The 25,595-nt window shown below is 39.8% G+C and overlaps 1 protein-coding gene across 1 annotated transcript in view; it reads left to right on the plus strand.

The window, feature by feature from the left end:
* KCTD16 (potassium channel tetramerization domain containing 16) overlaps nt 1–15,757 on the plus strand; it is a 309,259-nt gene extending 293,502 nt beyond the window's left edge. The window contains exon 2 of the mRNA XM_068981327.1: nt 15,303–15,757. Coding sequence (XP_068837428.1) covers nt 15,303–15,757 — 455 coding nt within the window. The remainder of the gene's footprint in view (nt 1–15,302) is intronic.
* Nucleotides 15,758–25,595: the final 9,838 nt, after the last annotated feature.

Genomic DNA, 25,595 nt, shown 5'->3' on the forward strand with positions numbered 1-25,595 from the left:
TCCTCTGTTGTCGCCTTCTCCTCCTGCCTTCAATCTTTCCAAGCATCAGGGTCTTTTCCAATGAGTTAGTTCTTCCCGTCCGGTGGCCAAAGAATTGGAGTTTCAGCTTCAGCATCGGTCCTTCCAGTGAATATTCAGGACTGATTTCCCTTAGGATTGAACGGTTGGATCTCCTTGCAGTCCAAGGGACTCTCAAGTGTCTTCTCCAACACCACAGTTCAAAAGCATCAATTCTTCAGTACTCAGCTTTCTTTATAGTACAACTCTCACATCCATACATGACCACTGGAAAAAAAATAGCTTTGACTAGATGGGCTTTTGCTGGCAGAGTAATGTCTCTGTTTTTAATATGCTGTCTAGTTTGGTCATAGCTTTTCTTCCAAGGACCAAGTGTCTTTTAATTTCACGGCTACAGTCACCATCTGGAGTGATTTTGGAGCCCCAAAAGATGAAATCTATCACTGTTTCCATTGTTTCCCCCTCTATTTGCCATGAAGTGATGGGACCGCATGCCATGATCCTAGTTTTCTGAATGTTGAGTTTTAAGCCAACTTTTTGACTCTTGTCTTTCACTTTCATCAAGAGGCTCTTTGGTTCTTTGTTTTCTGCCATAAGGGTGGTGTCATCTGTGTATCTGAGGTTATTGATATTTCTCTGAGCAATCTTGATTCCAGCTTGTGCTTCATCCAGCCCAGCCTTTCTCCTGATATACTCTGCATATAAGTTAAATAAGCAGGGTGACAATATACAGCCTTGACATACTCCTTTTCCTATTTGGAACCAGTCTGTTGTTTCATGTCCAGTTCTCACTGTTGCTTCCTGACCTGCATACAGCTTTCCTAGGAGGCATGTCAGATAGTCTGGTATTCCCATCTCTTTCAGAATTTTCCACAGTTTGTTGTGATTCACGCAGTCAAAGGCTTTGGCATAGTCAATAAAGCAGAAATAGATGTTTTTCTGGAACTCTCTTGCCTTTTCAATGATCCAGTGGATGTTGGCAATTTGATCTCTGGTTCCTCTGCCTTTTCTAAAACCAGCTTGAACATCTGGAAGTTCATGGTTCAGATACTGTTGAAGCCTTGCTTGAAGAATTTTGAGCATTACTTTGCTAGCATGTGAGATGAGTGCAATTGTGCGGTAGTTTGAGCATTCTTTGGCATTGCCTTTCTTTGGGATTGGAATGAAAACTGACCTTTTCCAGTCCTGTGGCCACTGCTGAGTTTTCCAAATTTGTTAGCATATTGAATGCAGCATCTTCATATCATCATCTTTTAGGATTTGAAATAGCTCAACTGGAATTCTGTCATCTCCACTAGCTTTGTTCATAGTGATGCTTCCAAAGGCACACTAGACTTCGCATTCTACGATGTCTGGCTCTAGGTGAGTGATCACACCATCATAGTTATCTGGGTCATGAAGATCATTTTTGTATAGTTCTTCTGTGTATTCTTGCCACCTCTTCTTAATATCTTCTGCTTCTTTTAGTTCTGTGCCAGTTCTGTCCTTTATTGTGTTCATCTTTGCATGAAATATTTCCTTGAACATTAGAAATATATTAGAAATGTATCTCTATTTTCCTTGAAGAGATCTCTAGTCTTTCCCATTCTATTGTTTTCCTCTTACTTTTTTACATTGCTCAATGAGGAAGGCTTTCTTATCTCTCCTTGCTATTCTTTGGAACTCTGCATTCTAATGGGTTTATCTTTCCTTTTCTCCTTTGTCTTTAGCTCCTCTTCTTTCATAGTTGTTTGTAAGGCCTCCTCAGACAACCATTTTGCCTTTTTGCATTTCTTTTTCTTGGGGATGGTCTTGATCACTGCCTCCTGTACAATGTCACAAACCTCCATCCCTAGTTCTTCAGGGACTCTGTCTATCAGATCTAATCCTTGAATCTATCTGTCACTTCTACTGTATAATTGTAAGCAATTTGATTTAGGTCATACTTGAGTGGTCTAGTCGTTTTCCTTACTTTATTCAATTTAAGTCTGAATTTGGGAATAAGGAGTTCATGATCTGAGCCACAGTCAACTCCTGGTCTTATTTTTGCTGACTGTATAGAACTTCTCCATCTTTGGCTGCAAAGAATATAATCAGTCTGATTTTGGTATTGACCATCTGGTGATGTCCATGTGTAGAATCTTCTCTTGTGTTGTTGGAAGAGGGTGTTTGTATGACCAACATATAGCACTGCTGTTGGAAGAGGGTGTTTCATATGACCAGTGTCTCCCAGAGGTTGCTCAAATTGATTCCCATTGAGTCAGTGTTGCTGTCTAACCATCTCATTCTCTGCTGCCCTCTTTTCCTTTTGCCTTCAATCTTTCCCAGCATCAGGGTCTCTTCCAATGAGTCAGCTCTTCACGTCAGGTGCCCAAAGTATTGGAGCTTCAGCATCAGTCCTTCTAATGAATATTCAGGGTTGATTTCCTTTAAGATTGACTGGTTTGATTTCCTTGCAGTCCAAGGGACTCTCAAGTGTTTTCTCCAGCACCACAATTCAAAAGCATCAGTTCTTCAGTGCTCAGCCTTCTATATGGTCCAATTCTCACATCTGTACATGACTACTGGAAAAACCATAGCTCTAATTATACAGACCATTGTTGGCAAAGTGATGTCATTGCTTTTTAATACACTGTCTAGATTTGTGATGGTTTCTTTCCAAGGAACAAACATCTTTTAATCCATCTGCAGTGATTCTGGTACCCAAGAAAATAAAATGTTACTGCTTCCACTTTTCCCCCTTCTATTTGCCATGAAGAGATGGGACTAGGTGCCATGATGTTAATTTTTTGAATGTTGAATTTCAAGCCAGCTTTTTCACTCTCCTCTCTCACCTTCATCAAGAGGCTCTTTAGTTCCTCGTCGCTTTCTGCCTTTGGAGTGGTATCATCTGCATATCTGAGGTTGTTGATATTTCTCCCAGCAATCTCGATTCCAGCTTGTGATTCATTCAGCCCAGCATTTCATAATGTACTCTGCATAGAAATTAAATAAACAGGGTGACAATGTACAAGGTGACAGTAATATCACCCTGGAAATCATTCGTGCTAATTTATGTTGGTAGCACTCCATTGTGTTCATTGCTTATTGGATGCATCTGTTAGACCACTTGACTATCTAAGTGAATTAATCATAAAACTAATGGTGGGCTCTACAATGAAAGATTTTTCTTCCTAAAAGAAGGGTGAGAAATATTTTGAAGTTGTGCATTTATGTGTAATGAAAATGATTTAACAAACAGGCAAATCATATATAAAGGAGTAATAGTGAACTATCATCACAGTGCACAGTTTACCCCTTTTAGGAATTTTTGTTGCCTTTAGAATCACTGCAGGTCACCTATGACACTTCTAGCTTCAGAGCACAGGGGAGGAAAAGCTCTCTATGAATCGATATGTTCATCAGCAGTGCTTTCCTAAGTATTATAAATTATGCAAATAAGTCAATACTTTGCTTGATAGCCCATGAGAATAGAAAGTAGAAATATTGGTAAAGTAATATGGAGATGGGCTTTGGGTAGACTGTCTATTGAAAGAAAAGCAGAAAAAGAAAACACATAGATTACCTCTGAAAGTATCTTTATTGAAATTGCCTTTTAAATATTTTACAACTATGATTGATATGAACGTTATCAATTTGGGTATCAAAGTAGTTATCTTTAAAAAATTTTTTTCAATGGGTATTAAATATGTTCTAGGCACTGTGATCATGCTAGAGACAAATATCATTTAATTCTCATCCTCCTATCAGGGCAGTATTGGTATTTCCAACATTTTCAGATGAAAAAACTTATAGTCAACAGCAGAGTTGTGCCCTATTCCTGTTTCTTTGACTCTAAATCCCAGTTTCTGAACCACTATGCTTTCCTACCTACCTCATTATGGAAATTCTGGGATCAGATTGTGTTAATCTGCATCACACCTCTTCTCTTAAAGACTTTATTTTAGTTGCTTAACCTCTCTGTTTCTCAGTTCACTTTTCTGTAAAATGTGAATGACAGTAGAGCTCACTTCATAGGAATGCTGTGAATCTCTAATGAGATTCTGCAGGCAAAGTGCAAAACAGCACCTGGTGTGTAGTAAACATTCAATTTAATGTTGCCTATTTTTATTACATGGTAAATACATAGGCTGTGGCTATATGGGAAAATCCCAGGTTAAAGCCACCTTTGTCTCATTTTGAATTCCTTCTTAAGAGTAATTAATCAGTGGCCAATTGGCAGAGATATGTGTTCAGGCAGAGCCTCTAAACTCTATAAACCTTTCTTTTCCACTATCATCTGAAGATAGCCTGGTAAGAATAAGGTGCTCTTTTCATGTTATAAAAAGTGAAAGGGCAACTCCATTTGCTTTCATTGGTCTTCTTTTGGAACTTGGAGTGAATGGAATGGTTGGATCTCTGCCCAAAAGCTCCTTTTTCAAAAAATACATCATTTTACTCAAGCACCATGATATATTGATGGACTAGGCCTTGGCCTTGGAGTCAGATCTGCCAAAAATCAATCTGGTTTCATCTTTTATTAGCTTTGGGACTCATGGACAAATTAGTCAACAGTTATGAAATCTAGTGTCCTCATCAACCAAATAGGAACCGTACTTACCGTAGAGCAATGCTTCTCAGCTGGAGGTGATTTTAGTTGTGTTGGGTGAGGAGCAGAGATGCTACTGATAATTAGTGGGGAGAGGCCAGGAATGCTTCTGCACATCATACAGTGTAAGAGACAGCGCCTGCAACGAGAATTATCCAGCCCAAACATCCGTAGTACCGAGTTGGAGAAACTCTTCCTTGGTGGCATTGCTAACATAAAATACAAATGTTTATAAAGCACTTGGCACCACACCTGACATGTGGTCAGAGCTCACAATTCATTAGTGTCATTTTCCAGGAGTGACTCACTATTGTGAGTTCCCAGGCTTTCTCTGTCAGGTCCAAGCATTGTGATAAACTAATTCACACAGAGGTGTCAGACTCAGTGTTCCATCAGGGGTGTATGCAGTTTTAAAGCAGACCTTTTAGATGCTGATTCTGAGTAAACCTGTATGATGAATCTCAGCCTCCCTTAAACTGGGGAAGTTTGGTCCCCACTCATCTCCTCTTACCTCCAGGAAGGTGGGAATTCGGCATTATAATGCCCTAACTCTCCTCACTGGTAGGGCTCAAAGAGATGACGCGAGTAAAGTGCCCAGCCCTGTGTACAGCATAGGTAGGTGCCAGTGGAGGTCAGTGTCATCATCACTTCAGGTCTGTCTGCCTATCTCTGTCTCTCTTAGACATGTGGTCATGTTAGAGGAATCTGCTTTCTTCAAACTGCTCTGTCGTAAGTTAGCCTCCACTGTACTCAGTAATGGACTCTTCTTGAGAGCTTTTCTTTCCCAGATGATGGACTGTTCAGAAATGAAAACCTCTCCACTTGGGTCTGACTTTGCCTCCTTAACTCCACACCCTTCCAGCTGTTTCCTTGGCAGGGTCCCAAACAGGGCTCAGAAGCTGGGTCCTGACACCATAGGTAGGCATCTTTCTTTCTCCTCATTATAAAACAAGGTGCTCAGTGGCCTCTAGACAGGTCCCTTCTAGGTCTTGAGCTCTATGATTCTGTCCAGGCCTGTCCACAGTGAGTTTTGAACCACATCCTAATTGACCTTTTCATGGCTGTGTTTCTCACCATCCGAAGTTTTCTGGTTAACTCCAACTTCAAAGCAGTTTATGACATAAATATTCTAAGACAGCAGTCCCCAATCTTTTTGGCACCAGGGATCAATTTCATGGAAGACAATTTTTCCATGGACCAGGGGTGAGGGAGTAATGGTTTGGGGATAATTCAAGAGCATTACATTTATTGCACACTGTTTCTATTTTTATTACATCAGCTCCACCTCAGATCATCAGGTATTAGATCCTGGAGGCTGGCGACCCCTGTTCTAAGACAGTTCTCTTATTTTATCTGTGATTCTCAAAAAATCCCCAGGACACTCTGGGTCTTGAAAAACTGCTCTGGGTTAATTTGGCTATTTTTTCTTTTACCAGGAGAATCAACAGAAATTTATGCCTGCATTTACCAATAAGCTATAGATTGTTGTGTTTTGATTTCCACACTTTGAGGAAGTATTATATATTGGCTAGTTGTTGAAAATATATTAAGCGGTATTAGTAAATATGAAATCTTAATTAACTGGCAAAGGGTTTTTGTCTTGTGCTAATTAAATGCATACTTCAAGCACTGTTGACTACTACCAGGGCAACCCAGGTAGAACAGAAGACTTATGGGGGGGGGGGGTGACATACCCCACATATCAGAAAGGGACCAGAACTCTTCATCCTTCATTTAGTTATTTTCAGTTTTCTCCAGTGAACTTGAGAAAGGGAGCTAAGATTTCTTATATAGATAAAATGATAAAAAACCTACAAAAACCTGGACTTTCAAGTTGTTTAGTCAGTTGATTACTTTTTAAAGTTACTGAAGAGTTGGAGTCAGTGGGATTATTATGTCTTAAAGTCCACACTTTAATCTCTGGTCTGTTGGTATTTTCGAATATCTTTAGTAGATATTGAATAAGGTATCCACCAAAAAGAGCAGAGACTTTGTACTAAAAGAGATCTGTATTTGAATTCTTAATCTGCCGCTTGTAAACTCTAACTTTGGATGGGATAATGAACCACTTTGAGCTATAGTTTCCTCTTTCATAAAAAGGAAAGAGAATCACATCCACCTAGTAGAGCTATTGTGAAGATTAGATTATGTGAAGTGCTAAGCACAATACTAGGCTCATGGGGGTCCTCAGTAAATGATATCTATTATTATGTTAAGTTTCTGGTTTTGGAGGGACAGATATTGTCATTCATTGTGGGAATAATTATGTACAACAGGAGGCAGCATTGCCTTAGTATGTTTCTTGACAGTGTTAGTCAAATTTGTTGGTACTAGCCTGGTGGGCTGCCATCTATGGGGTCATGCAGAGTTGGACACGACTGAAGTCACTTAGCAGCAGCAGCAGCAGTGTAGCAAAAGGGCTGTGAGTCTAGAGAAGAAACAGGTAACTTACAAAGTAGCTTAGAAAGTAGTTGTACTTGCGCCCTAGAGTAATATGGTACAAGCGCTCAGCAGTTCAATCGCTTGGTCATGTCTGGCTCTTTGTGACCCCATGGACTGCAGCACGCCAGGCTTCCCTGTCCATCACCAACTCTTGGAGTGTACTCAAACTCATGTCCATTGCGTCAGTGATGCCATCCAACCATCTCATGCTTTGCCGTCCCCTTCTCCTCCCACCTTCAATCTTTCCCAGCATCAGGGTCTTTTCCAATGAGTTGGTTCTTCACATCAGGTGGCCAAAGTATTGGAGTTTCAGCTTTAGCATCAGTCCTTCCAATGAATGTTCAGGACTGATTTCCTTTAGGATGGACTGGTTGGATCTCCTTGCAGTCCAAGGGACTCTCCAGAGTCTTCTCCAACACCACAGTTCAAAAGCATCAGTTCTTTGCCTCTCAGCTTTCTTTATAGTCCACCCCTCACATCAGTACATGGCCACTGGAAAAACCATAGCTTTGAGCAGACAGACTCAGAGGATGACAAAAGTAAACTAGACAGACGTTGAGTGTGATTACATGAGTTTGATCAAGTGTTCAAGATTCTTATTGTAAGTAACGCAAAATTAACTCTACTAGATTAAGCCAAAAGAGAATTTTCTGGCTTATAAAATTATAGGAATGAGGCCAGTGTGTGATACTGCTAGACGCTGGGCTCTGACTCTTGCCGTTTCTCTGGTTTGCCTGTCTGCTTGGCTTCTTCATGCATGAACTCCCCTCCAGCTGGTAAGGAAGATGGCCAGTGAACTCACATCTTCCTAGTTTGGCACATCCCAAATCGTAAGGGGTAGTACTTGTAAGTTCCTGCAGAACAGTCCCAGGGGGACTCTGATTCACTCAGCTTGGCTCACGTGACCATGCCTGAATCACCCACTGCAGTTGGGAGATGGCTGTTTCACAGACAGTCCATTTGTCCTTCCCTTGTGGCTAGACATGGCAGCATGTTGACAGTTCCTTCAGGATGGAATAGCGAAGGGAAGTTCCCTAAAGGGGATGATGGATGTTTTTACTGGAAAGGGGGAGCATACAAATACTGTAATAATTTCGTGTACATTTCATTCTAAGAGATAAAATACTCTGAGATACTGATTGAGAGGAATTGTAGTGAAACTTATTACTCAGGGGAAATGTTCAAGTTTATGAAAACTAGTGAAGAAAAATATAAAAGCAAGTAGCCAGGACGAAGAGGACACAGCGTGAAAAGAGATCAGATGGGCCACCGAACTCTCTAGGAAATAGGCAAATAAGGACTTTGGGGACAGGAGTAATTCAGTAGAGTCTTAGCTGAAAAATGCTGAGACTAAGAGGAAGAAATACAATAAAAGGGAAGAAAACAAGAACCTGGAAAAATGTGAAATAAGTGTGTCATCAAGGAACACTTGAAAGAGCAAGGCAGTCAGCCAGAGAGTTAAAGTTCAGGACTAAAGCTTATACACATTACTGCATTGCTTTATTCAGAGAGAAATCTCACAGGTGAAAAACCTGAGCTAGGCAGGTGTTTCAGCATCACCAAAGTGGAAAATTATGTGACTAGAGACCATAGTCGAGTAGTTAAGAAAGTTTTTACTGAAGTTGTTTAATGCCTTTAGGGATTTTTTTGGATATTAATAAATAAGTATGAGTGATGATCAATTAGGAAATATATGTTCTGGATGGATTTTGCCATTAATCTCTGTTGATCAGCCCATTTTATGCTTTTGTTGCATGTGTATAAATGTCTAATGAAATGACTAAATTTTTCCATCTTGCGTATCATGTTTTTCTATCTTTTTGTGTGTGTGTGGTGGAAGGTTTACTGCCTCTCACAAATACTCTAAACCAATACACATCATCCATTTCCTCTCCTGTTCATTTTCATGCAGATATTTTCTGAGCATCTACTGCCCTGAAAGCCAGTGTGTATGTGCCCTGGAGTGTGCATTAGAATTCCAGGCTTTAAAACACAGGAAAATTGACATTAATCCAACCTAAAAACACATCCATAGTTACACATCATGGTGGATATGAAAGAAACAGGCTGGAAGTTGGGACTGGCTTAAATTGGGCTGGAGGATGGATAGGTAAGGTACTCTGAGAAAGGGATGGTCAAAAAAGAGCGTAACAGGTAAATATCAGAAAAAGAAGTTGTGATGGATGAGCAAATGCAAAACCCTTAGTAATGCATAACAAGGGCAGCTGGGTGGCTGAATGACAATGATGGTTCTTCATTTCCATTCCCTAACTCCTCCATCTCCACTCATGGTCCAGCAGGTCGAGAGCTGTGTCTTTTCTGTCGAATCCCTGGAGGGGTCAGTGTGCTGTTATTTAGCCATTATCTCTGGGCTTCAAACCCACCCCTGTCTGCTGTGCTGAGGTTGTGATTCAGCTAACCACTCTTTTCATGGGCTCAGCTGCCTTCCTGTTAGGTTCTGTCCATAGGGGACATAGAGGAAGACTGTAACACAGCAGGAGAAGAAGGACTCCTTGCCTGCTTTCTGCTCATCAGAATCAATCCAGCTTGTATTTCCCCCAGAAGGAGCTGGTTCTAGTTCTCAACATTTTTTTTTTCTTTAATCCCAGAGCCCCTTCAGATACCATGACCAGCAGCAGGGAGGTTGCCCTTCTCACATGTCTGGGTCTCACCTCGCTCAGGATGCCTGTTCCCAACATCTCAGTTCTAGTGACCCCATCTCTTTTATTTGTCTCCTTGGTTCTAAGGGTGGTAGCTGCCTCTTGCAGTCACTATCTTTGATCCATCCAACATCTGTTTAACCACTTCCTTATATTAAATTCTCCCTCTTAAGATAACAGGTTGAACATCTGTTTTCCTGATTGGCCCTGACAGATGCATGGATGGTTTCACTGTCTGCTCTTTCCCAGTCTTACCTCATCTTAATGAGGATCCCCAGCTGGGTCCCTCCAAGGCCAAATATCCATGTGCAGGAAAGGTCAACCACAAGCAAAAATGAGGATTGTCAAGATGGAAGATGTATTTTTCTCAGGTGCTTGCACAGTCTGTCTATTCCCAATCTCCACTGTGCAATATCTTTTCCAAGGTTAGCAGAATTATAAAAACATCAGTTTGGGCATTATTGACTTTTCAACCGGGATACCGAGAAAGTGTTTCAGCAGCCTCGATAAATTAAATCTGGCCACCTAGCTCCCAGACTGGCAGGCTCCTACATCATTGACAGAAAAGACAGGGAGAAGCAGTTTTCCCAGCTGTTGCTGTAAATGATGTGCACTGTATTCACAGCCATTAGCAGGTGGAGGATTTGAAGTGTGGGTAGATTGCAGAGCTGCCTCTTTTAAAAATGCATAAGCACTTTGTGAGTTTGCTAAGCTGTGATTCACTCAGCTCGGTTTGAATCTTTCATAGAGGAGAAAGATTCTGTAGTCTTTCCTCTTTTATTCCTTCTTTGTCAGTAAGAACTAAGGGCTATAGTGGAGAGGGACCAAGTCCACTCACTTAATTTTCTTGATTGGTCCTCAATTTGTCCAAGTTGTAAACTGCTGGAAGATTTAGTGTTTAAGGACTCGAGGCTATTGAGTTTCCTGCCCCTCCCATTTAATCCCAACTACAAAGGCCTCTGGGCTCTGGGTTTAAATTTATCTGATGTGTCCAAGAGTAAATTTTTATCCTGGAAGTTCCATCCATTTGCGAAATTCTAAGCACTGTACTGTAAAGGAAACTTCTTTCCAAAATTATCCCCTGGTCTCATAGTATGTGCTAATGGTTACTCTCCACTCCCAAGCAAAATCAGACATTACGAAATGCTCAGTGTACATTTTCCTGAAGAATCCAGTTATAGCATTAGTGTTCTTCCTAACACGATGCTCCAGCCAGACTGAAGAATTGGTTGTATAGCATGTTAGTAGAAACATAATCATCATATCTAATAAGCTCCTGATTTGTTTTGTTTATGTGGATCAGTTTCTGGCTTCTAGCAGAATGAATGTGTACACTGGTCAAAGTGTGGATTGGGTGCCACAAACCATGAAACACTTTTACCTTAATTATCTTATTTAATTTTCCTAAAACCCTTATGAGGAAGACACTATTACTAACCTTATTTTTCAGAAGAGAAAACTAAGGCTCAGAGAGGTAAAGTAGTTGATCCAAGCTGACATATTGCAGAGCCTGACTCTGGAGCCTGTAATCTATCTACTGTGTTATCAATGTGTTATAATTCAACACATGTGTTTGACTCATTCCTTTAATCATCAAACATTTATCAAGCCTCTATTATGTGCCTGGCAGCAAAAATGATGTCTAACAAATTCAGCAGTGGTTTATTTAAAGATAAGGAAGAGCTATTAGGCTCTTTGACCAGAAACTAGTTAATACACCCCCAAAAGGCTGCAGATATTTTGTTGTTTTAATATCAACAAATGAGAATTTTCTGGGAATGAAATGATTTTCTCCCTATATCTGACTAATCAATTGTAACCTATTTTCTCCTCAAATGGAGAGAATTATTCCAGCCAGTATTGAAACCTCAGCAAATTGGGAGCAAAAGTATGTTGCAGTTTGAAGTACCAGGTTATTTAGGAGATCGTACTTTGCTATAATGGGGAGGATTCTAGAATACCTTGAGTTACAGAATTGACCTTTCACAGATCCTTTTACTCTTTCCAGAATAGGTAAGCTTATGTCAGTGGCGCTGCAAGGGTGAAAGTGTTTTCTGTGTTCTGGTTTATATCCTCTGTCTGCTGTGGTTAAATTCTTGGGAAAGGGGTAAGCAAAAGAAAAAAGAAACAATATGGTTCTCTTCTCATATCTGATTATTTTTCATATTTTATAATGACCCTTCAGACTGCACTTTTAACTGAACTGTATTAATACCATCTTCTTCCTTGATTTCAACCTAATATATAGACTTCAGAAGCTATCTTATGAATTACCTTTCCAAAGTAGTAAAACATTCAGATGTGCTCATAAAATATTGAAACATGTGGAAGTATAATGGGCTCCACTAAAATTAATCTGTTTAATTTCCCTTTAATAGTGATAGTGCCTAGAATTAATGGAAAGTAATACTTCTCTTTGCCTGGAAGCTGGTGGATCCCAACTGACATTTAAATCCATGATGATCCCAGCAGTTCAGGGCAGAAATAATGCATCTGTGCCAGCATCTTGGCTTGGACAGGTCGTGGAGGGCTGCATGCAGTTTTCCACATGAGCACATAGGACTCATTCACATGTTAGTGTTCATGTTGTTAAACTGCCTTTCAGAAAAGCCTTAGGTTTTCCTCTAAGTCCATTGAATAGAAAGACTTTCAGGGGAAGGTAACTCTTGGACAGAGAAATACAGGCCTGTTCTTTTTTGTTGTTGTTGTTGATGTGGACCATTTTCAAAATATTTATTGAATTTGTTACAATAGTATTTCTGTTTTATGTTTTAGTTTTTTGGCCACAAGGCACATGGGAGCTTAGCTTCCTGACCAGGGATCAAACCTGCACCCCCTTGCATTGGTCCCCCAGGCTTGTATTTCTACTGATTCAGGAGGGTTAATGGCCAAAATATTTTGTTATCTTGTTTTAAATTTATAGGCAGGTGTATTCCAACACATCTTTTTCTTCTATTTTCTGTCTTTATCCTATTCCTTTTCTTTCTTTTTTTAAGGTTTTGTTCAGTTTCTGAACTCTCCTCAAGAAAGATCAAACTAGATCAGCCCTGGGTTGGGGTGATTACTTTTCCTTGACCCAACTCATTGGAGCCATTTCTCCATGGAATCATATTAGGATAGGGATGGACTGGTTTGGAGAGGCACAGGCAAATTCTACCTTCTGAAGGAGAAAAAAACACCCTCCTCAGAATCTGGGCTGGCAGACAGTAACCATTTTCTATTGCTGATACGTTCAGTCACCAGCTGGCCCATATTGAACAGTTTCTCTGTTGCATGGAAGATATTTATTTGTAATAGCCTGTGATAACTAGGACATCACTGCTGTGGTGATTCCTTCTGGCTAATTGGATTGTTGCATTTTATTTAATGGGTATATATATACAATGAATATTCAGGCACATTTGAAAAGTAGTACAGAAGAACGGATATATATTAGAGATCCTTTTGTCATTGTGATTTATAGGGATTTTCTTTTTTACTATCTCTGAAGAAAAATGTATAACTTGTTATAAATATTTAAGTTGTTTAGATATGTAGAAGGCAGATATTGTAATAGATGACAGGACATAATCTTCCTAATAGTTTCCATCCTAAAGTTCCTCTACTTTGACCACATTAGAAATGATAACAAAGTGGGATATTATTATCACGTGACTCATTATTTATAAGAATAAGATATAGTGCAAATCGAAACTGGATCCCTTTTAAAACATATAAATGTACCACATTATCTTTGCCCTTAATATTAACATCATAAAGGGGATTGATTTCCCTTTAATTTGTTCACAGCATTAGTGCAATGAACTATATGAAGCACCCAGTGTATAACATCTGATCAGTAAACAGTATTAGGTTTATGACTCCAAGAAGACTGTGGCTATGTAGAGAGTGGAAGGCTTGGAGCAGTGACTTAGACTCAGGAAATTGCTTTGCGCAGTGAGTCTGGATTTCCTAGTTTAGGGAGCCACCAACTGAGTATCTGAAAAATGGCTCTGCTCCAAATAGCTGAATGTACTGCTGTGAATCAAGACTCAGGGAAACAGGGAGAGAGGAATTCACACTGGCTTAAATATAATGGAGTGGATCATATAAGTGAAACCTCATTGAAAGGCCAAGTTTCAGGTATGGCTGGATCAAGGTATTTCAGAATTATTATCAGGATAATAATAATTATTGAATTTCTATACTCTTACTTGAGCCTTTTCTGGGATGACAACAATGCACTCTTCATTGTGTCTACCTCAGGGTGCTCATGGTATAATAGCTGAGATGCCTAAGACAGAAAAGAACTATAACAAAATGTGATATGTGTAATAGTAGAGGCACTTACAAGAGAAGATCATAACTCAGAGGAAAAGTTGGCAACTATTTCTGAGGATAGGTAAACAAAGACTTCAGAGAGAAGTGATACTTTGAAAATTGTTTTGAAAGAGAAGCATGAATTTTACAGACAGATTAGTTATAGTATTTGGGAAGCCTGTTTTCAAATCCCAGCTCTGCCATTTACAAATTGTACAGCTTTGTACAAACTGCGGCAAATTCCTTTCTGGGGAGCTGCAGCTAGGTCCTTGTTGCTGTGCAAGGGCTTCTTCTAGTTGCCAAGCGCAGGGGCTCCTCTCTAGTTATGCTTCACGGGGTTCTTATTGCAGTGGCTTCTCTGGTCACAGAGCACAGCCTGTAGGGTGCATGCGCTTCCGTAGTTGTGACGCAGGGCTTAGTTACCCCACCTCATGTGGAATCTTCTTGGAGCAGGGATTGAACCTGTGTCCCTTGCATTGGCAGGCAGACACTTAACCACTGGACCACTGGGGAAGTCCTACAGCAAGTTTCTAAAATTCTAAGGTCTGTAGTTTCTTTACGTGGAAACTGGGGATGGAGATACTGATGTCTTAGAATGGTCATGAGGGTCTAGTACGTTAATGGGTACGAAGAACTTGCTTGTGGGTTTGTACAAAGTAAGCCTTCCCTGACTGGCAGCTGTCATTCCACTCTTCGAGAATCTCCCTGTTTACCTGACTGCAATAACATGGGCATAGGATTAGGGCTTAACATCAGCCACAGTAAAGTCAGTTAGCATTTACTGAGTGCTTATTGTGTGCCACACATTGCATTAAGAACTTCATTTTTGTTGTTGTTTGTTGTTCAGTCACCAATCATGTCCAACTCTTTGCAGCCCGATGAACTGCCACATGCCAGGCTTCCCTGTCCTTCACTATATCCCAGAGAATTTCACTTACTTTATCTAATTCCACCCTTCAGCTCTTGAAAGCAGGGAAATTATTTTCTTCTTCTCACAGATGAGGAAACTAAAGCTTTGAGAATTAAATGGTCTGCCAAGGTAACAAAGTTAGTGATGACACTGTGTAGCTGAGTAACTATCGACTCCATTGACTGATGCATTAGAGTGTATTTCCTCTTATGCAGCTCACCCTTATTAACTTCCTTCCCTCAGTGAACTTGGCTGCTGGGTACTCCTGTTGCAACCCATCCTGTGTGCCGTCCTGTTTCTTCTAAAGACATGGTTGTGCATGCTTGTGTGTGTGTTGATATGCAGTGCTGCTACTCCAAGCTGAGCTGCCTGACATTCACTCCTTGCGTCCTGTGCTTCTTTGCAGGTGAGCCTTCCAGGTGGTCATCTTCACACTGTGATTGCTGCTGCAAGAATGGCAAGGGTGACAAAGAAGGAGAGAGTGGCACCTCCTGCAACGACCTCTCCACCTCCAGCTGCGACAGCCAGTCTGAGGCCAGCTCTCCCCAGGAGACAGTCATCTGTGGGCCCGTGACACGCCAGACCAACATCCAGACTCTGGACCGTCCCATCAAGAAGGGCCCCGTCCAGCTGATCCAGCAGTCAGAGATGCGACGGAAAAGTGACCTGCTCCGGACTCTGACTTCCAGCTCCAGGGAGTCGAACATGAGTAGCAAAAAAAAAGCTGTTAAGGAAAAGCTGTCAATTGAGGAAGAGCTGGAGAAATGCATCCAGGATTTCCTAAAGATCAAAATTCCAGATAGGTTCCCAGAGAGAAAACACCCTTGGCAATCTGAACTTTTACGGAAGTATCATCTATAGGGGTGGGTGAGGGGGCGGGGGTGGGAGAAGAAACAGTGTGTCACCGATTTGAAATAAACCTCCTGAAAGAAATCCATATTTGAAAAGAGAAAACAACTAACAATACACATTTGTTAGAACACAGTAGCCCATTGATCTACTACTGCCTGTTTACCTAGTTCACCTTAACACGTCAATCCACAGGGTAGATTTCTTTCCAGATGTGGAAGTATAAGAAACTCTCTCTTTCTCTCTCTCTCTCTCTTTTTTTTTTGGTTCTTCGTTTGTTTGTTAACTTGGTCCCATGTGCTGAGTATCTTATCTATAAATGAGAGCCAGCTACATAAGAATAGCTGAGAGGCCTTGGGAAATCATTCATCCCAAACTGGGTTTTTCCCCTCCTCTTCTACCTCCCTCCTTTGAATGAAAATTATGGTAGCGATCTGGCCCAATGCCATAGGTTTGGATTTTTAAATTTTCCGTTTTCCTTTTGTTTATGGGGTAATGGGGGCAAAGTGGCAGATTTATATGAATTTTCACTCAAATTGATTATGTGCCAGTTTATATTGACTCCGTATGCATGAGTATTTGTGCAACAGAAGCACAACCAAGTATGTATATACACACAGAGCACATGACCCCAGAGCCTGGGCCCCCTAACGGGTTGTTCCTGCCCCCAACCAGCACCCTCTTAGAGTCCTTCAGCCACAGGCGCCTCTGCTTTTTTCTTAAAACCCTTCTGGGAAGATTTCTGAGCCTCTCTTGGCAACATTTCCTTACATCTAATAACCCCCATCATCAGCAAATTGTCTTCCTTATTTGGAAATAAACACCCTCAGGCTCCCTTTTACTGCACTGCTCTTTCACGGCACCAGGAGAAGGTGAGAAGAGCTATTCACACATTCTTTGTATTTTAAAAAGCCAAACATCCGTATTCACAAAAATCACTGCAAAATGACCCCAATTCAGCCTTCTTTACCCTGAGCTGAATTACCTTCCTTCTCTCAATGTTTCTGCCCATGTTTTAATGGAGTGATCTTTCCAGTACTCCACATTAAGTTCTCTGCATTCCTATGTAGTTGTGGCAGTCAGAACAACACACAGTCCTTGAATAAGGGTCCAGCCTTTTGTTTTAAGGGGAAATTATATTTCACACATTCCCCTAATCATTTCTCATAACTTTTTAAAACTACAGCGCTTCACTGTTACTTCCATGTAGCCAGTTTTGTTTGCCTTTGGGATCTGGGATTTGGCTGTGTCCATACTAGAAGATGGCTCTCACTTCTTTGATGTCTCTGAACAACCCAACTAGACAACTGAAGCTCTGAAATTAAGAGTTGGGCTTTCTAAACTGTCTTTCTTGTTTACATCCTTGACCTGTATGGACACAACCAAAAAGAAACTGTTAATAGCCATCCATCCATGCGACTCTGTATTCTATTAATGTACTCATAGTTTTTTCATTGATTTGTGGTAAATGAAGATTAAAGGGGAAGATTTGACTTTCAGCATTCCTCATGCATTTCCATGGGAAATGAAAAAATATTTTTTTCCATCCTTAATTGTGTGTCAAGAGCTCCTAATTTTTTTTTTAATTTTGTGTGTATGGGTATGTATATATGTACCACAGATAATAAACGCAACTGGATGATGTCTATGGGAGGGAGACATAGTGACCCATTGCTTCTTTTTGAAATCTTTCATTGATGCACATTATTATGTAAGAGGTGTGTCTTGATACTTGTTATTAGTCCCTATTAACATATGGATAGCTTTCTGAATTTTTGTTAATTCTTACCTTCACACCTCGGCAACAGCCAATGTTTTTTTGTCCTGATGGTTCAAAAGGACTTAACAATTTTGCTGAAGTGAAAAAAGAAATATCATTTTTGGAGTTGTGTTGTAAGACAATTATATTTATGAATTTAAGTGCTGTTTTTTCATACATTAGTATATCAGCAGACATTTGATCTTAACTACAACATAGCTTTGTAGAGCCTACCAGTATGTCTTTAGTGTTTTCAATGTGTCTTTATACCATTTCATATTGGTCATATTGGTAATAGAAGATCCTGCAAAGGATCATAGAACTTAATGGGTCAAGAGGTTGAATTTGGTGAAAATATCCCCAAACTCGCTTTGCCCAAATGATTCTTATGGTCCTACTGGAAGTTCTGTCAAAGAGTTCGGGGTCTAACTAAAATGTCCAGAGTCCCAACTTTCTTAAATTTTAGACCTGATTGAAATGGCTTTAAGATAGAAACACACTAGTAAGAATTGGAGAACTAGTAAGATGGCCATCAACTCACTATTCCTACTATGTACGTACTTTAAATAGGAAATGAAACATTGCAGAGGAAATGTTCATGGCATTTCTCTGTTCTTTGACCTGTCATTTTTTTTTTTTTCCCCCTGTTTAGGCTGTCTTTATACCCCCGGGGACGGGGGTGGAAACAGTGGTGGCAAGTCTGTTTAAAGTAATAATAACATTTTAAATCGGGGTCAGCTCAAACCAAATAGTTCATATAGCTGAAACAGCAACAGAGTGTTCATTTGTGTGGTTGTTGGTATGGAAATAACAGTGAAAGTTAGTCATTCAGTCGTGTCCAACTCTTTGTGACCCCATGGATTGTAGCCCACCAGGCTCCTTTGTCCATGGAATTTTCCAGGCAAGAATACTGGAGTGGGTGATCATTCCTTTCTCCAGGGGATCTTCCCAACCCAGGGATTGAATCTGGGTCTCCTGCATTGCAGGCAGATTTGTAAACCTGGTCAGTAAAAGTCTCTGCAGAGGCACCAGGTCCATGCACATCTTCAGTTTTATTTTAAGTGGAATTGACGTGAGGCCTATGCCGCCTGCAACACTGGAAATGAATTCTGGGTAAGTGAACTAGAAGATTAAATACTATTGTGGCCCTGCACCATGTATCATATTCATTTCCTCAAACTTAAAATAGTTTCAAGAATTTTTAATTTATTTCTGGATACAATATATATGGTTTGCTTCTTGATTACTGGTAAGGACAAAGGCTGATTTGGAGAGACTAGTAGCATCAAATGGGTCAAATGAATGAGGGATCATATGCACAGAGACCTTGGAAAATTTTGCCTTGCTAAAATCCAGTGAGCTTGTGGAGGTCATTCTCTAAGGTATGTGGGTCTTCTGAAGTCAGAACTATATTTATAAAGTCCTCTGACCCACTATCAAAAAGGGAGTGATCTGTGTTCAGCAGGAAAGGGGGAAGACAGGAAAATAAAACTGTTGGATCATGGTGGTAGTGTGCTCTCCCTCCCTCTGCTAAGAAAAAAATTGCATTGAGATGTGGCCGTAAAACAACAAAGTGGCTTCCAAAATATGCAGTGATGTTATCCTTTGTACTTGTAGGCACAGTTATCTTCCTGGAAATGCATGCATGGTGAATTACAATAAAAGGGGAACAGTGCACAAATCGTTAGTGTTCCCTTTGTTCTTTATTCCTCCATAGCTATAACATGTCTACTCCCAACTGCTTCATGTGAGGCAGGGGCACATGTATAAATGGGGAGCTAATAAGGAATTTCTCATTTTTTGTCATTGGTCTTGCTTGATTCATGGGCACCTTGCTTGCTTGATTCACAGACACATTTACCCATAGCTCAGATGTGTACTGTTCACTCTGGGTCCTCTTAGTTGCCACTGCTTGAGCTTCTGGATTAACTTTGCTTCTCAGGGTTAGATTCCTCTCTGCTTATTGCTTTGTTGGTACCTAGCAAAACAGGCTAAAGTGAGACAAAGAAAAGGCATACATGGTGTTTTGCAAAACTACTTGACACCAATTCCCAAAGTGGGAGACAAACTTTGATTCTCATATATTTTTCTCTGTTACAATTTCAGCTTTTCAAAAACTTTGTTTTTATCATAGTGGTTTAATCCAGAGCATTTAAATGCTGGTATTTTCTGGCACTTTCTATCATGCAGTGGGACTTGACTAATCTTGGTCATCTGGATTATCTTTCCTAGAGTTAAGACTCTACACACTTTTAGGAAGAATCCTTTGTCAACCTCCACGTGACATAGCAATTTTCAGAGGAAAAACGATGAGAGTTATTTTCCCCCATGACCATGACAGATAAATGTTTTTGCCAATTTGCATGCTGGGTTATAGGGTCAGCATGGGCCGTTTTTCTCTTAATGTCTTGGTATTGTTGGCATCTTACAATCTGGATGACTCAATTTATTTATTTTCTTTTATATTGTCAAAATAATACACAAGAGACAGCATTAGAGTGAGCATTCTGTATTCTAAGTTAGAATGGAGTTAGATGTCATTTGTACAGGACTGTATAATGATTAATATCTGCAGAGAAATTAGACCAAATGAAACCTGCTGAAATGGGTTTGATTTATATTGCCTTCATCATTCTGATTTTAGATGAAATGGTTATTGCTCTCCACCCCTGCTGAAAGAAAAAGAGTGTTAAGCTTTAATAATCACAGCTTTGTGATGCAAGCACAAAGCTACTTTGAAATGTTGTTTTTCTCATCTTGCCATATACACTGGAATGGAGATTCACCCCTCAGTGACCTCCATTGCAGAAGTGTTGGCAGTATTTCCAGTACTCAGCGTGCGGAAAGTCATTTGTAGCGCTTGTAAAAACGCAGATCCCTGACCCTGATCCCAGAAAGTCTAATGCAGAAACTTCAAAGGGGGCCAAGGAACCTGCATTTGGGGCTTTCATCCTTAATGGTTTCTATGGAATGGTCTGTGGACTTTCCTTTGAGAAACTCTGGTGTTTAGGGACTATGCAGAGGTCACCATTACTCTTACTTCCTAGTGGCACTCCCTCTCACTTTTCACTACAGATGAGTCAGAGCCCTCATAATTCATTATCTTAAGAAAAAAACAAAACCAAAGAAGAACGTCTTAGGACTAGGTCCGGGCAGATGTCCATAGTTGGTTTGCCCTTTCATCTGCTTGTCACTCATGACCTCCTCTCCATTTTGTGTATGTTTGATGTTTGTACCTTTTTGTCCCCAAACTGAAAACCTGCATCACTGTAGTGGTATGACTGGGTAGATGGGATCATATCTCTGAGTGAGATGTGTACTAATGATACCCAACAAGGAACAAAGATAATGCCCTTTTCCAAAGAGAGTTGTTCATCTCTAGGCCCATTTACAGTTTGCATCAGAGGAACTTCAGAGTGATCCAAAATTTAATGGAGTGTGTGGCCCCAAAAGGGGTTCCAATAACTGCACATACAAACCACCAAAATGAGTATGGAACGTTGAATGAATTTAGCTGTGTATCACGAAGAAAATCCTGGGTCATTGTACTGCTTACTTTGTCCACTTTGACTCAAGCAATATTAAGAAACCCTCAGAGAGCTGATGACCCTGAACCTCACCATTAACTAAAAATGTAAAGCAAAGTCCATAAAGAAGAGTACATTTTCAAAAAAGAAATAAGGAGTGGATTCAAAAATTTCATTTGTAATGATATGAAGTTCTCGAATTTTTCAGTCACTCTGACTAGGAGAGAAGGCTGTACTATAATTATTCAAAAGGAAAAAAAAAAAAAAAACAAATTTGGAGGTTTCAGGGATCCAGTTGATCCTATCCATAAAACAGAGTAACTGGAGAGGTCCCAAATCCGCCCCCCACCAACCCACTACAATAAACAGAGAATAAATGACTTAAATTCATGCTTGTCATAATCATTAATTAATATTTAAGTAAAAACCAATATCAAAGGAAAGTGAAGAATGGTCAGTGAAACTAATGTACTTGAACCACGAATTATTTTGGCCAAGAATTTTTTTTTTTTAATCTTAAACTGGATTTAGTTTTCTTTCCCTCCTTTATTTCCCAATGGATCTCTTTATTCCTCAGCTTCCTAAACTTTAAACAATGTTCTTCTTGTTTGTGAAAAAAGTTGTATTGTTTATTGAGTAAAGAATTTGTAGTTCCTAAACTATCTTCTTTGCTTTATTTAGGGAATTTACTTTTAAAAGGCTTAAGAAAAATGTGTCCCAGTCCAATGACTATCAAGGGGTTTGTCCTGGAGGAAGGAGGAGGTGACTTTCCTGTTAATCAGCCTTTTAAAAGCACTTAACTGCCAAGTGGAGGATTTAGTAAGTCTCCTCTCTCCAGCGACCTCTTCCATCTTGTCAGTTTATTCTTAGAATTGACCTTTAGCTAATTTACCTGTGTTTGCACAATAAAAATCAACATAACTTCAGACTCTCACTGCTGATGTTGGCTTCATCCATCACAAATGAAAGAGGATTGATGCATAACTAAGTAGTGGAGGAGAACTGCTTTATAATTATGTCAGTGTGTGTGTGTGTGTGTGTGTGTGTGTGTGTGTGTGTGTGTGTAGGTATAGACACGTACAACTTTTACGTCAGTTTTGGGTTGGTGACTGGTGTCCATGGTAATGCTACTCAAGTGCAGGAATATTCAATGCTATTCAATCTCTGGTCACTAAATTTAACAGCTTTTAATTCAACCCAGTGGTTTGTCTTTACTGTGGGTATGAGTACCTGGGAAGGTTGAGTAACGCTGGTCTCCTGATACAAAATTCAAACATTACAGATTTCTGGATGAAAATCAGAACTTGTTTTCATTCATATAGTCACTAGAGGCATCATACTCAACTTAGTTGTTAATTGCTCAGTCATGTTCAACTCTTTGCGACCCCACAGACTGCAGCACACCAGGTTCCTCTGTCCATGGAATTCTCTAGACAAGGACAATTGGAGTGGGTTGCCAATTCCTTCTCCAGGGGATCTTCCCAACCCAGGGATCAAACCCACATCTCCTGCATGGCAAGTGGATTCTATATCATCTGAGCCACCAGGGAGGAAAGAAAAAGAAAGCTTTGAAAGCTGAAATATGCATGGAATTCACATTGACCACTAGTAGTTTTTCTCAACTGCAGCCAGTGGTCAGTGGCTCAACTTGTGTGTGAGAGGCAGAAACATTTTCAGGAACATTCTGATTTGTGTGGGTTATGTGCATTTAAGGCAGTCACTCTCACCCAGGAGTGATTTTGCACTCTAGGGGACTCTGGGTAATGCCTGAGGACGTTTTAGATTGTCCTCGCTTGAGAGGTGCTACTAGCACCCAGTGAGTAAAAACCAGGGATGCTGCTAAACATCCCACAATGTACAGAACAACCCCCACAACAAAGAATTCTCTAACCCTCATGTCAATATGTCAGTAGTGCTGAGGCTGAGAAACCCTGAGTACGCATTGGCTCCAATTTTCCAAGCCATTTTAAACCATGTAGAGAAAGACTTCTGGATCAAGAAATAAGATGAAATGAACAATAATAATTTGTACCACTTGTAATCTGTATAGGTTCTATTTATTATCCTTTTATACAGAAGTGAATGCTGAGATTTAGATAGAAATATGTCATTTTTTTTTCCAGGGCTCCAGTAGTGATGAGACAGGTCTAGGGTCTAAATCTGTCTACTATTTAAGTCTTTCTCTGCATCAGAAAAATGATACTTCAGTGAAGTTATCAACCTTAAAACAGGTAAATGTGTTTGTTGTGAAGCACTTTGGAAGCATATTCAGTTCATGTGACCCTATTAAGGATGTTTTTCAAGCTGATCAACAATATACAGCAAGGTGGTTTCAGAAATGAAACAAAAATCAGGGCAAGAGTGCTTAGAACAGGCCAACAGTTTTATCATCTTTTAACTGCTCACTGTGTACTTTGGGTTGAATATCTTCACCAAAGATGATATTTATATCTTAGAAAATATGATCGTCAGACTCACACAGATGGCCCCCATGCTCTTGTTTTCAGAGAAATGACAAGTCTAAGCCCAGGTCCTGGCTACTGAATCTTATTTTTCCATTTGTATTTACTGCCTATATTAGAGCACAAAACAGATTTGTATCTTAAGTCATTTGACATTTTTCTTTTAATTTATCAAACTCACATCCCAGTGATTGACTAAAGGTCCAGTCATTCTACCTCCATTTTATGCAAGGGAACCCGAAGACCAGAGAACTGAAGTCAGACATCCATTTATTTGTGCATTCACTCACTGGTATTTGTGTAATACATACCATGTTCTGGTCACCACAAGGAGCATTATAATCTACTAGGGAGTTGGACTTGGGATCAGTTCAGTTCAGTTCAGTCGCTCAGTCATGTCCGACTCTTTGCAACCCCATGAATCACAGCACGCCAGGCCTCCCTGTCCATCACCAATTCCTAGAGTTCACTCAGACTTTCAGATCAAGTTCAAATCCTGGGCTAACATTATTTTTGTATGTAGCTCTGATCAACATTTCAGATTTATGGTTTAAATATTAAGTTATGAATAATGTAGACTATAAATTGTTAGTATGCACCAGAAACTACTAGGTGTTTTCTATGCCTTATCTTCTTTAATCCTAGAATAACTTAAAGAGGCAGACGCTGTTATGTTACTGTCCTCTTTTTATAGGTGAGGTCATTGAGACGTGGAAAGGTAGAGTGGCACAGAGCTTGACAATGCGGAGACAGATTCTCATCTGGGTTTATTAGACTCTGAAGGCTCGCAACCACCTCTGATATGAACTCTTCTCTGTTCTGGATTTCACCTTTGTATAGCTTCTTCTGGTCTAAGCCAAAGGTAGCCAGGATGATTCTAGCCTGACATTCTTTCTGCAAGTTGTCAGCTATTTTGTGTTGTAAGTTCCACTAGACATGCAAACCCCTAGGAGATCAAGGAGAAGCAAGTCTGGGGGGAGGGGTACCACAGACTGTACCTGATGGTAAAAATGCTATCAAGGGCTTTGTTTTAGAACAAGTATCTAGTGAGTACTGAGCCCCATCACACCCACAGGGGTAAGATAGCTTCCACGTCAGGAGGTTGGCACCCACGCTGCTGGCTGTGCTGTTTACAGGAGATCAGAGCAAGTTTCAGGAGAGGTAAAATGATTGTCTGTATATGAGCGCATGTGTGCACATGCATGTATATGGCATTTTTACATTTGGGCTCAGTTTTAGTTCATGGCAGGTCAGAAATCCAAATATGATTTGACTGCCCCTAGCATCTTATCATTATTGTTCTGAGTTGGAAAAAAGAGGCAGCTAGAGAAAAGAAACTGCACTGAAATATATGACTCTGTGTGTGTGTTGAGGAGTGTGTGTATACTTGTATGTTGTGTATGTGTGTTTATGTATAAATTTTGTGTATATATGTATATATGTGTGTACATCTATCTAAATGTATATATATATATCTATACATTTATATATACACATAAACAAATCTTAGTTTGAAACTGTTTGGAATTTTGAGTTTGAAAGACTGATAATTTTATTTTTGATTTCCTAGAGAGTCTAAAATACTTCTAATTTCCAAAATCCTTTTTCACTATGAGTATATGTATATATCTATGGTACAGAAAATATGATTAGAATACCTAGGTTTAACATCTATGGATGCAAAACCAAACAAAAGTGTATTTATGGAAAAGTCAAACTTGGAAAAACTGGCTTTCTTATTTGAACCATTTGTTGGAATTTCAAATTATGTGTTTTCAGACTTGTTCATTAAACAAAGCACACATACAACCCACCAAATAAACATGATGATGTTTAGGAAGAAACAAATAAGAAAATGTGGGTCTATGATGGCACAAATCCAATGGTTATCATGCCAATGGTACTTCACTTACCTACCTATTGGTTAATTTACTATCTTATTGATTTTCCTTTCATCATTCATGGAGGGCCTCTGTGGCCTTATATATTTGTAGGTGAAGTTAATTATCTGTTTATTTTTTAAAAAAAACTATAGTAAATAATTTATAATATGCATATTGTAAATATATACTAAAGCTCAAGGGCACATTGTAATAATAACC

This window comes from Capricornis sumatraensis, chromosome 9 (genome assembly GCF_032405125.1).
Source record: "Capricornis sumatraensis isolate serow.1 chromosome 9, serow.2, whole genome shotgun sequence".
NCBI classification, from domain to species: domain Eukaryota; kingdom Metazoa; phylum Chordata; class Mammalia; order Artiodactyla; family Bovidae; genus Capricornis; species Capricornis sumatraensis.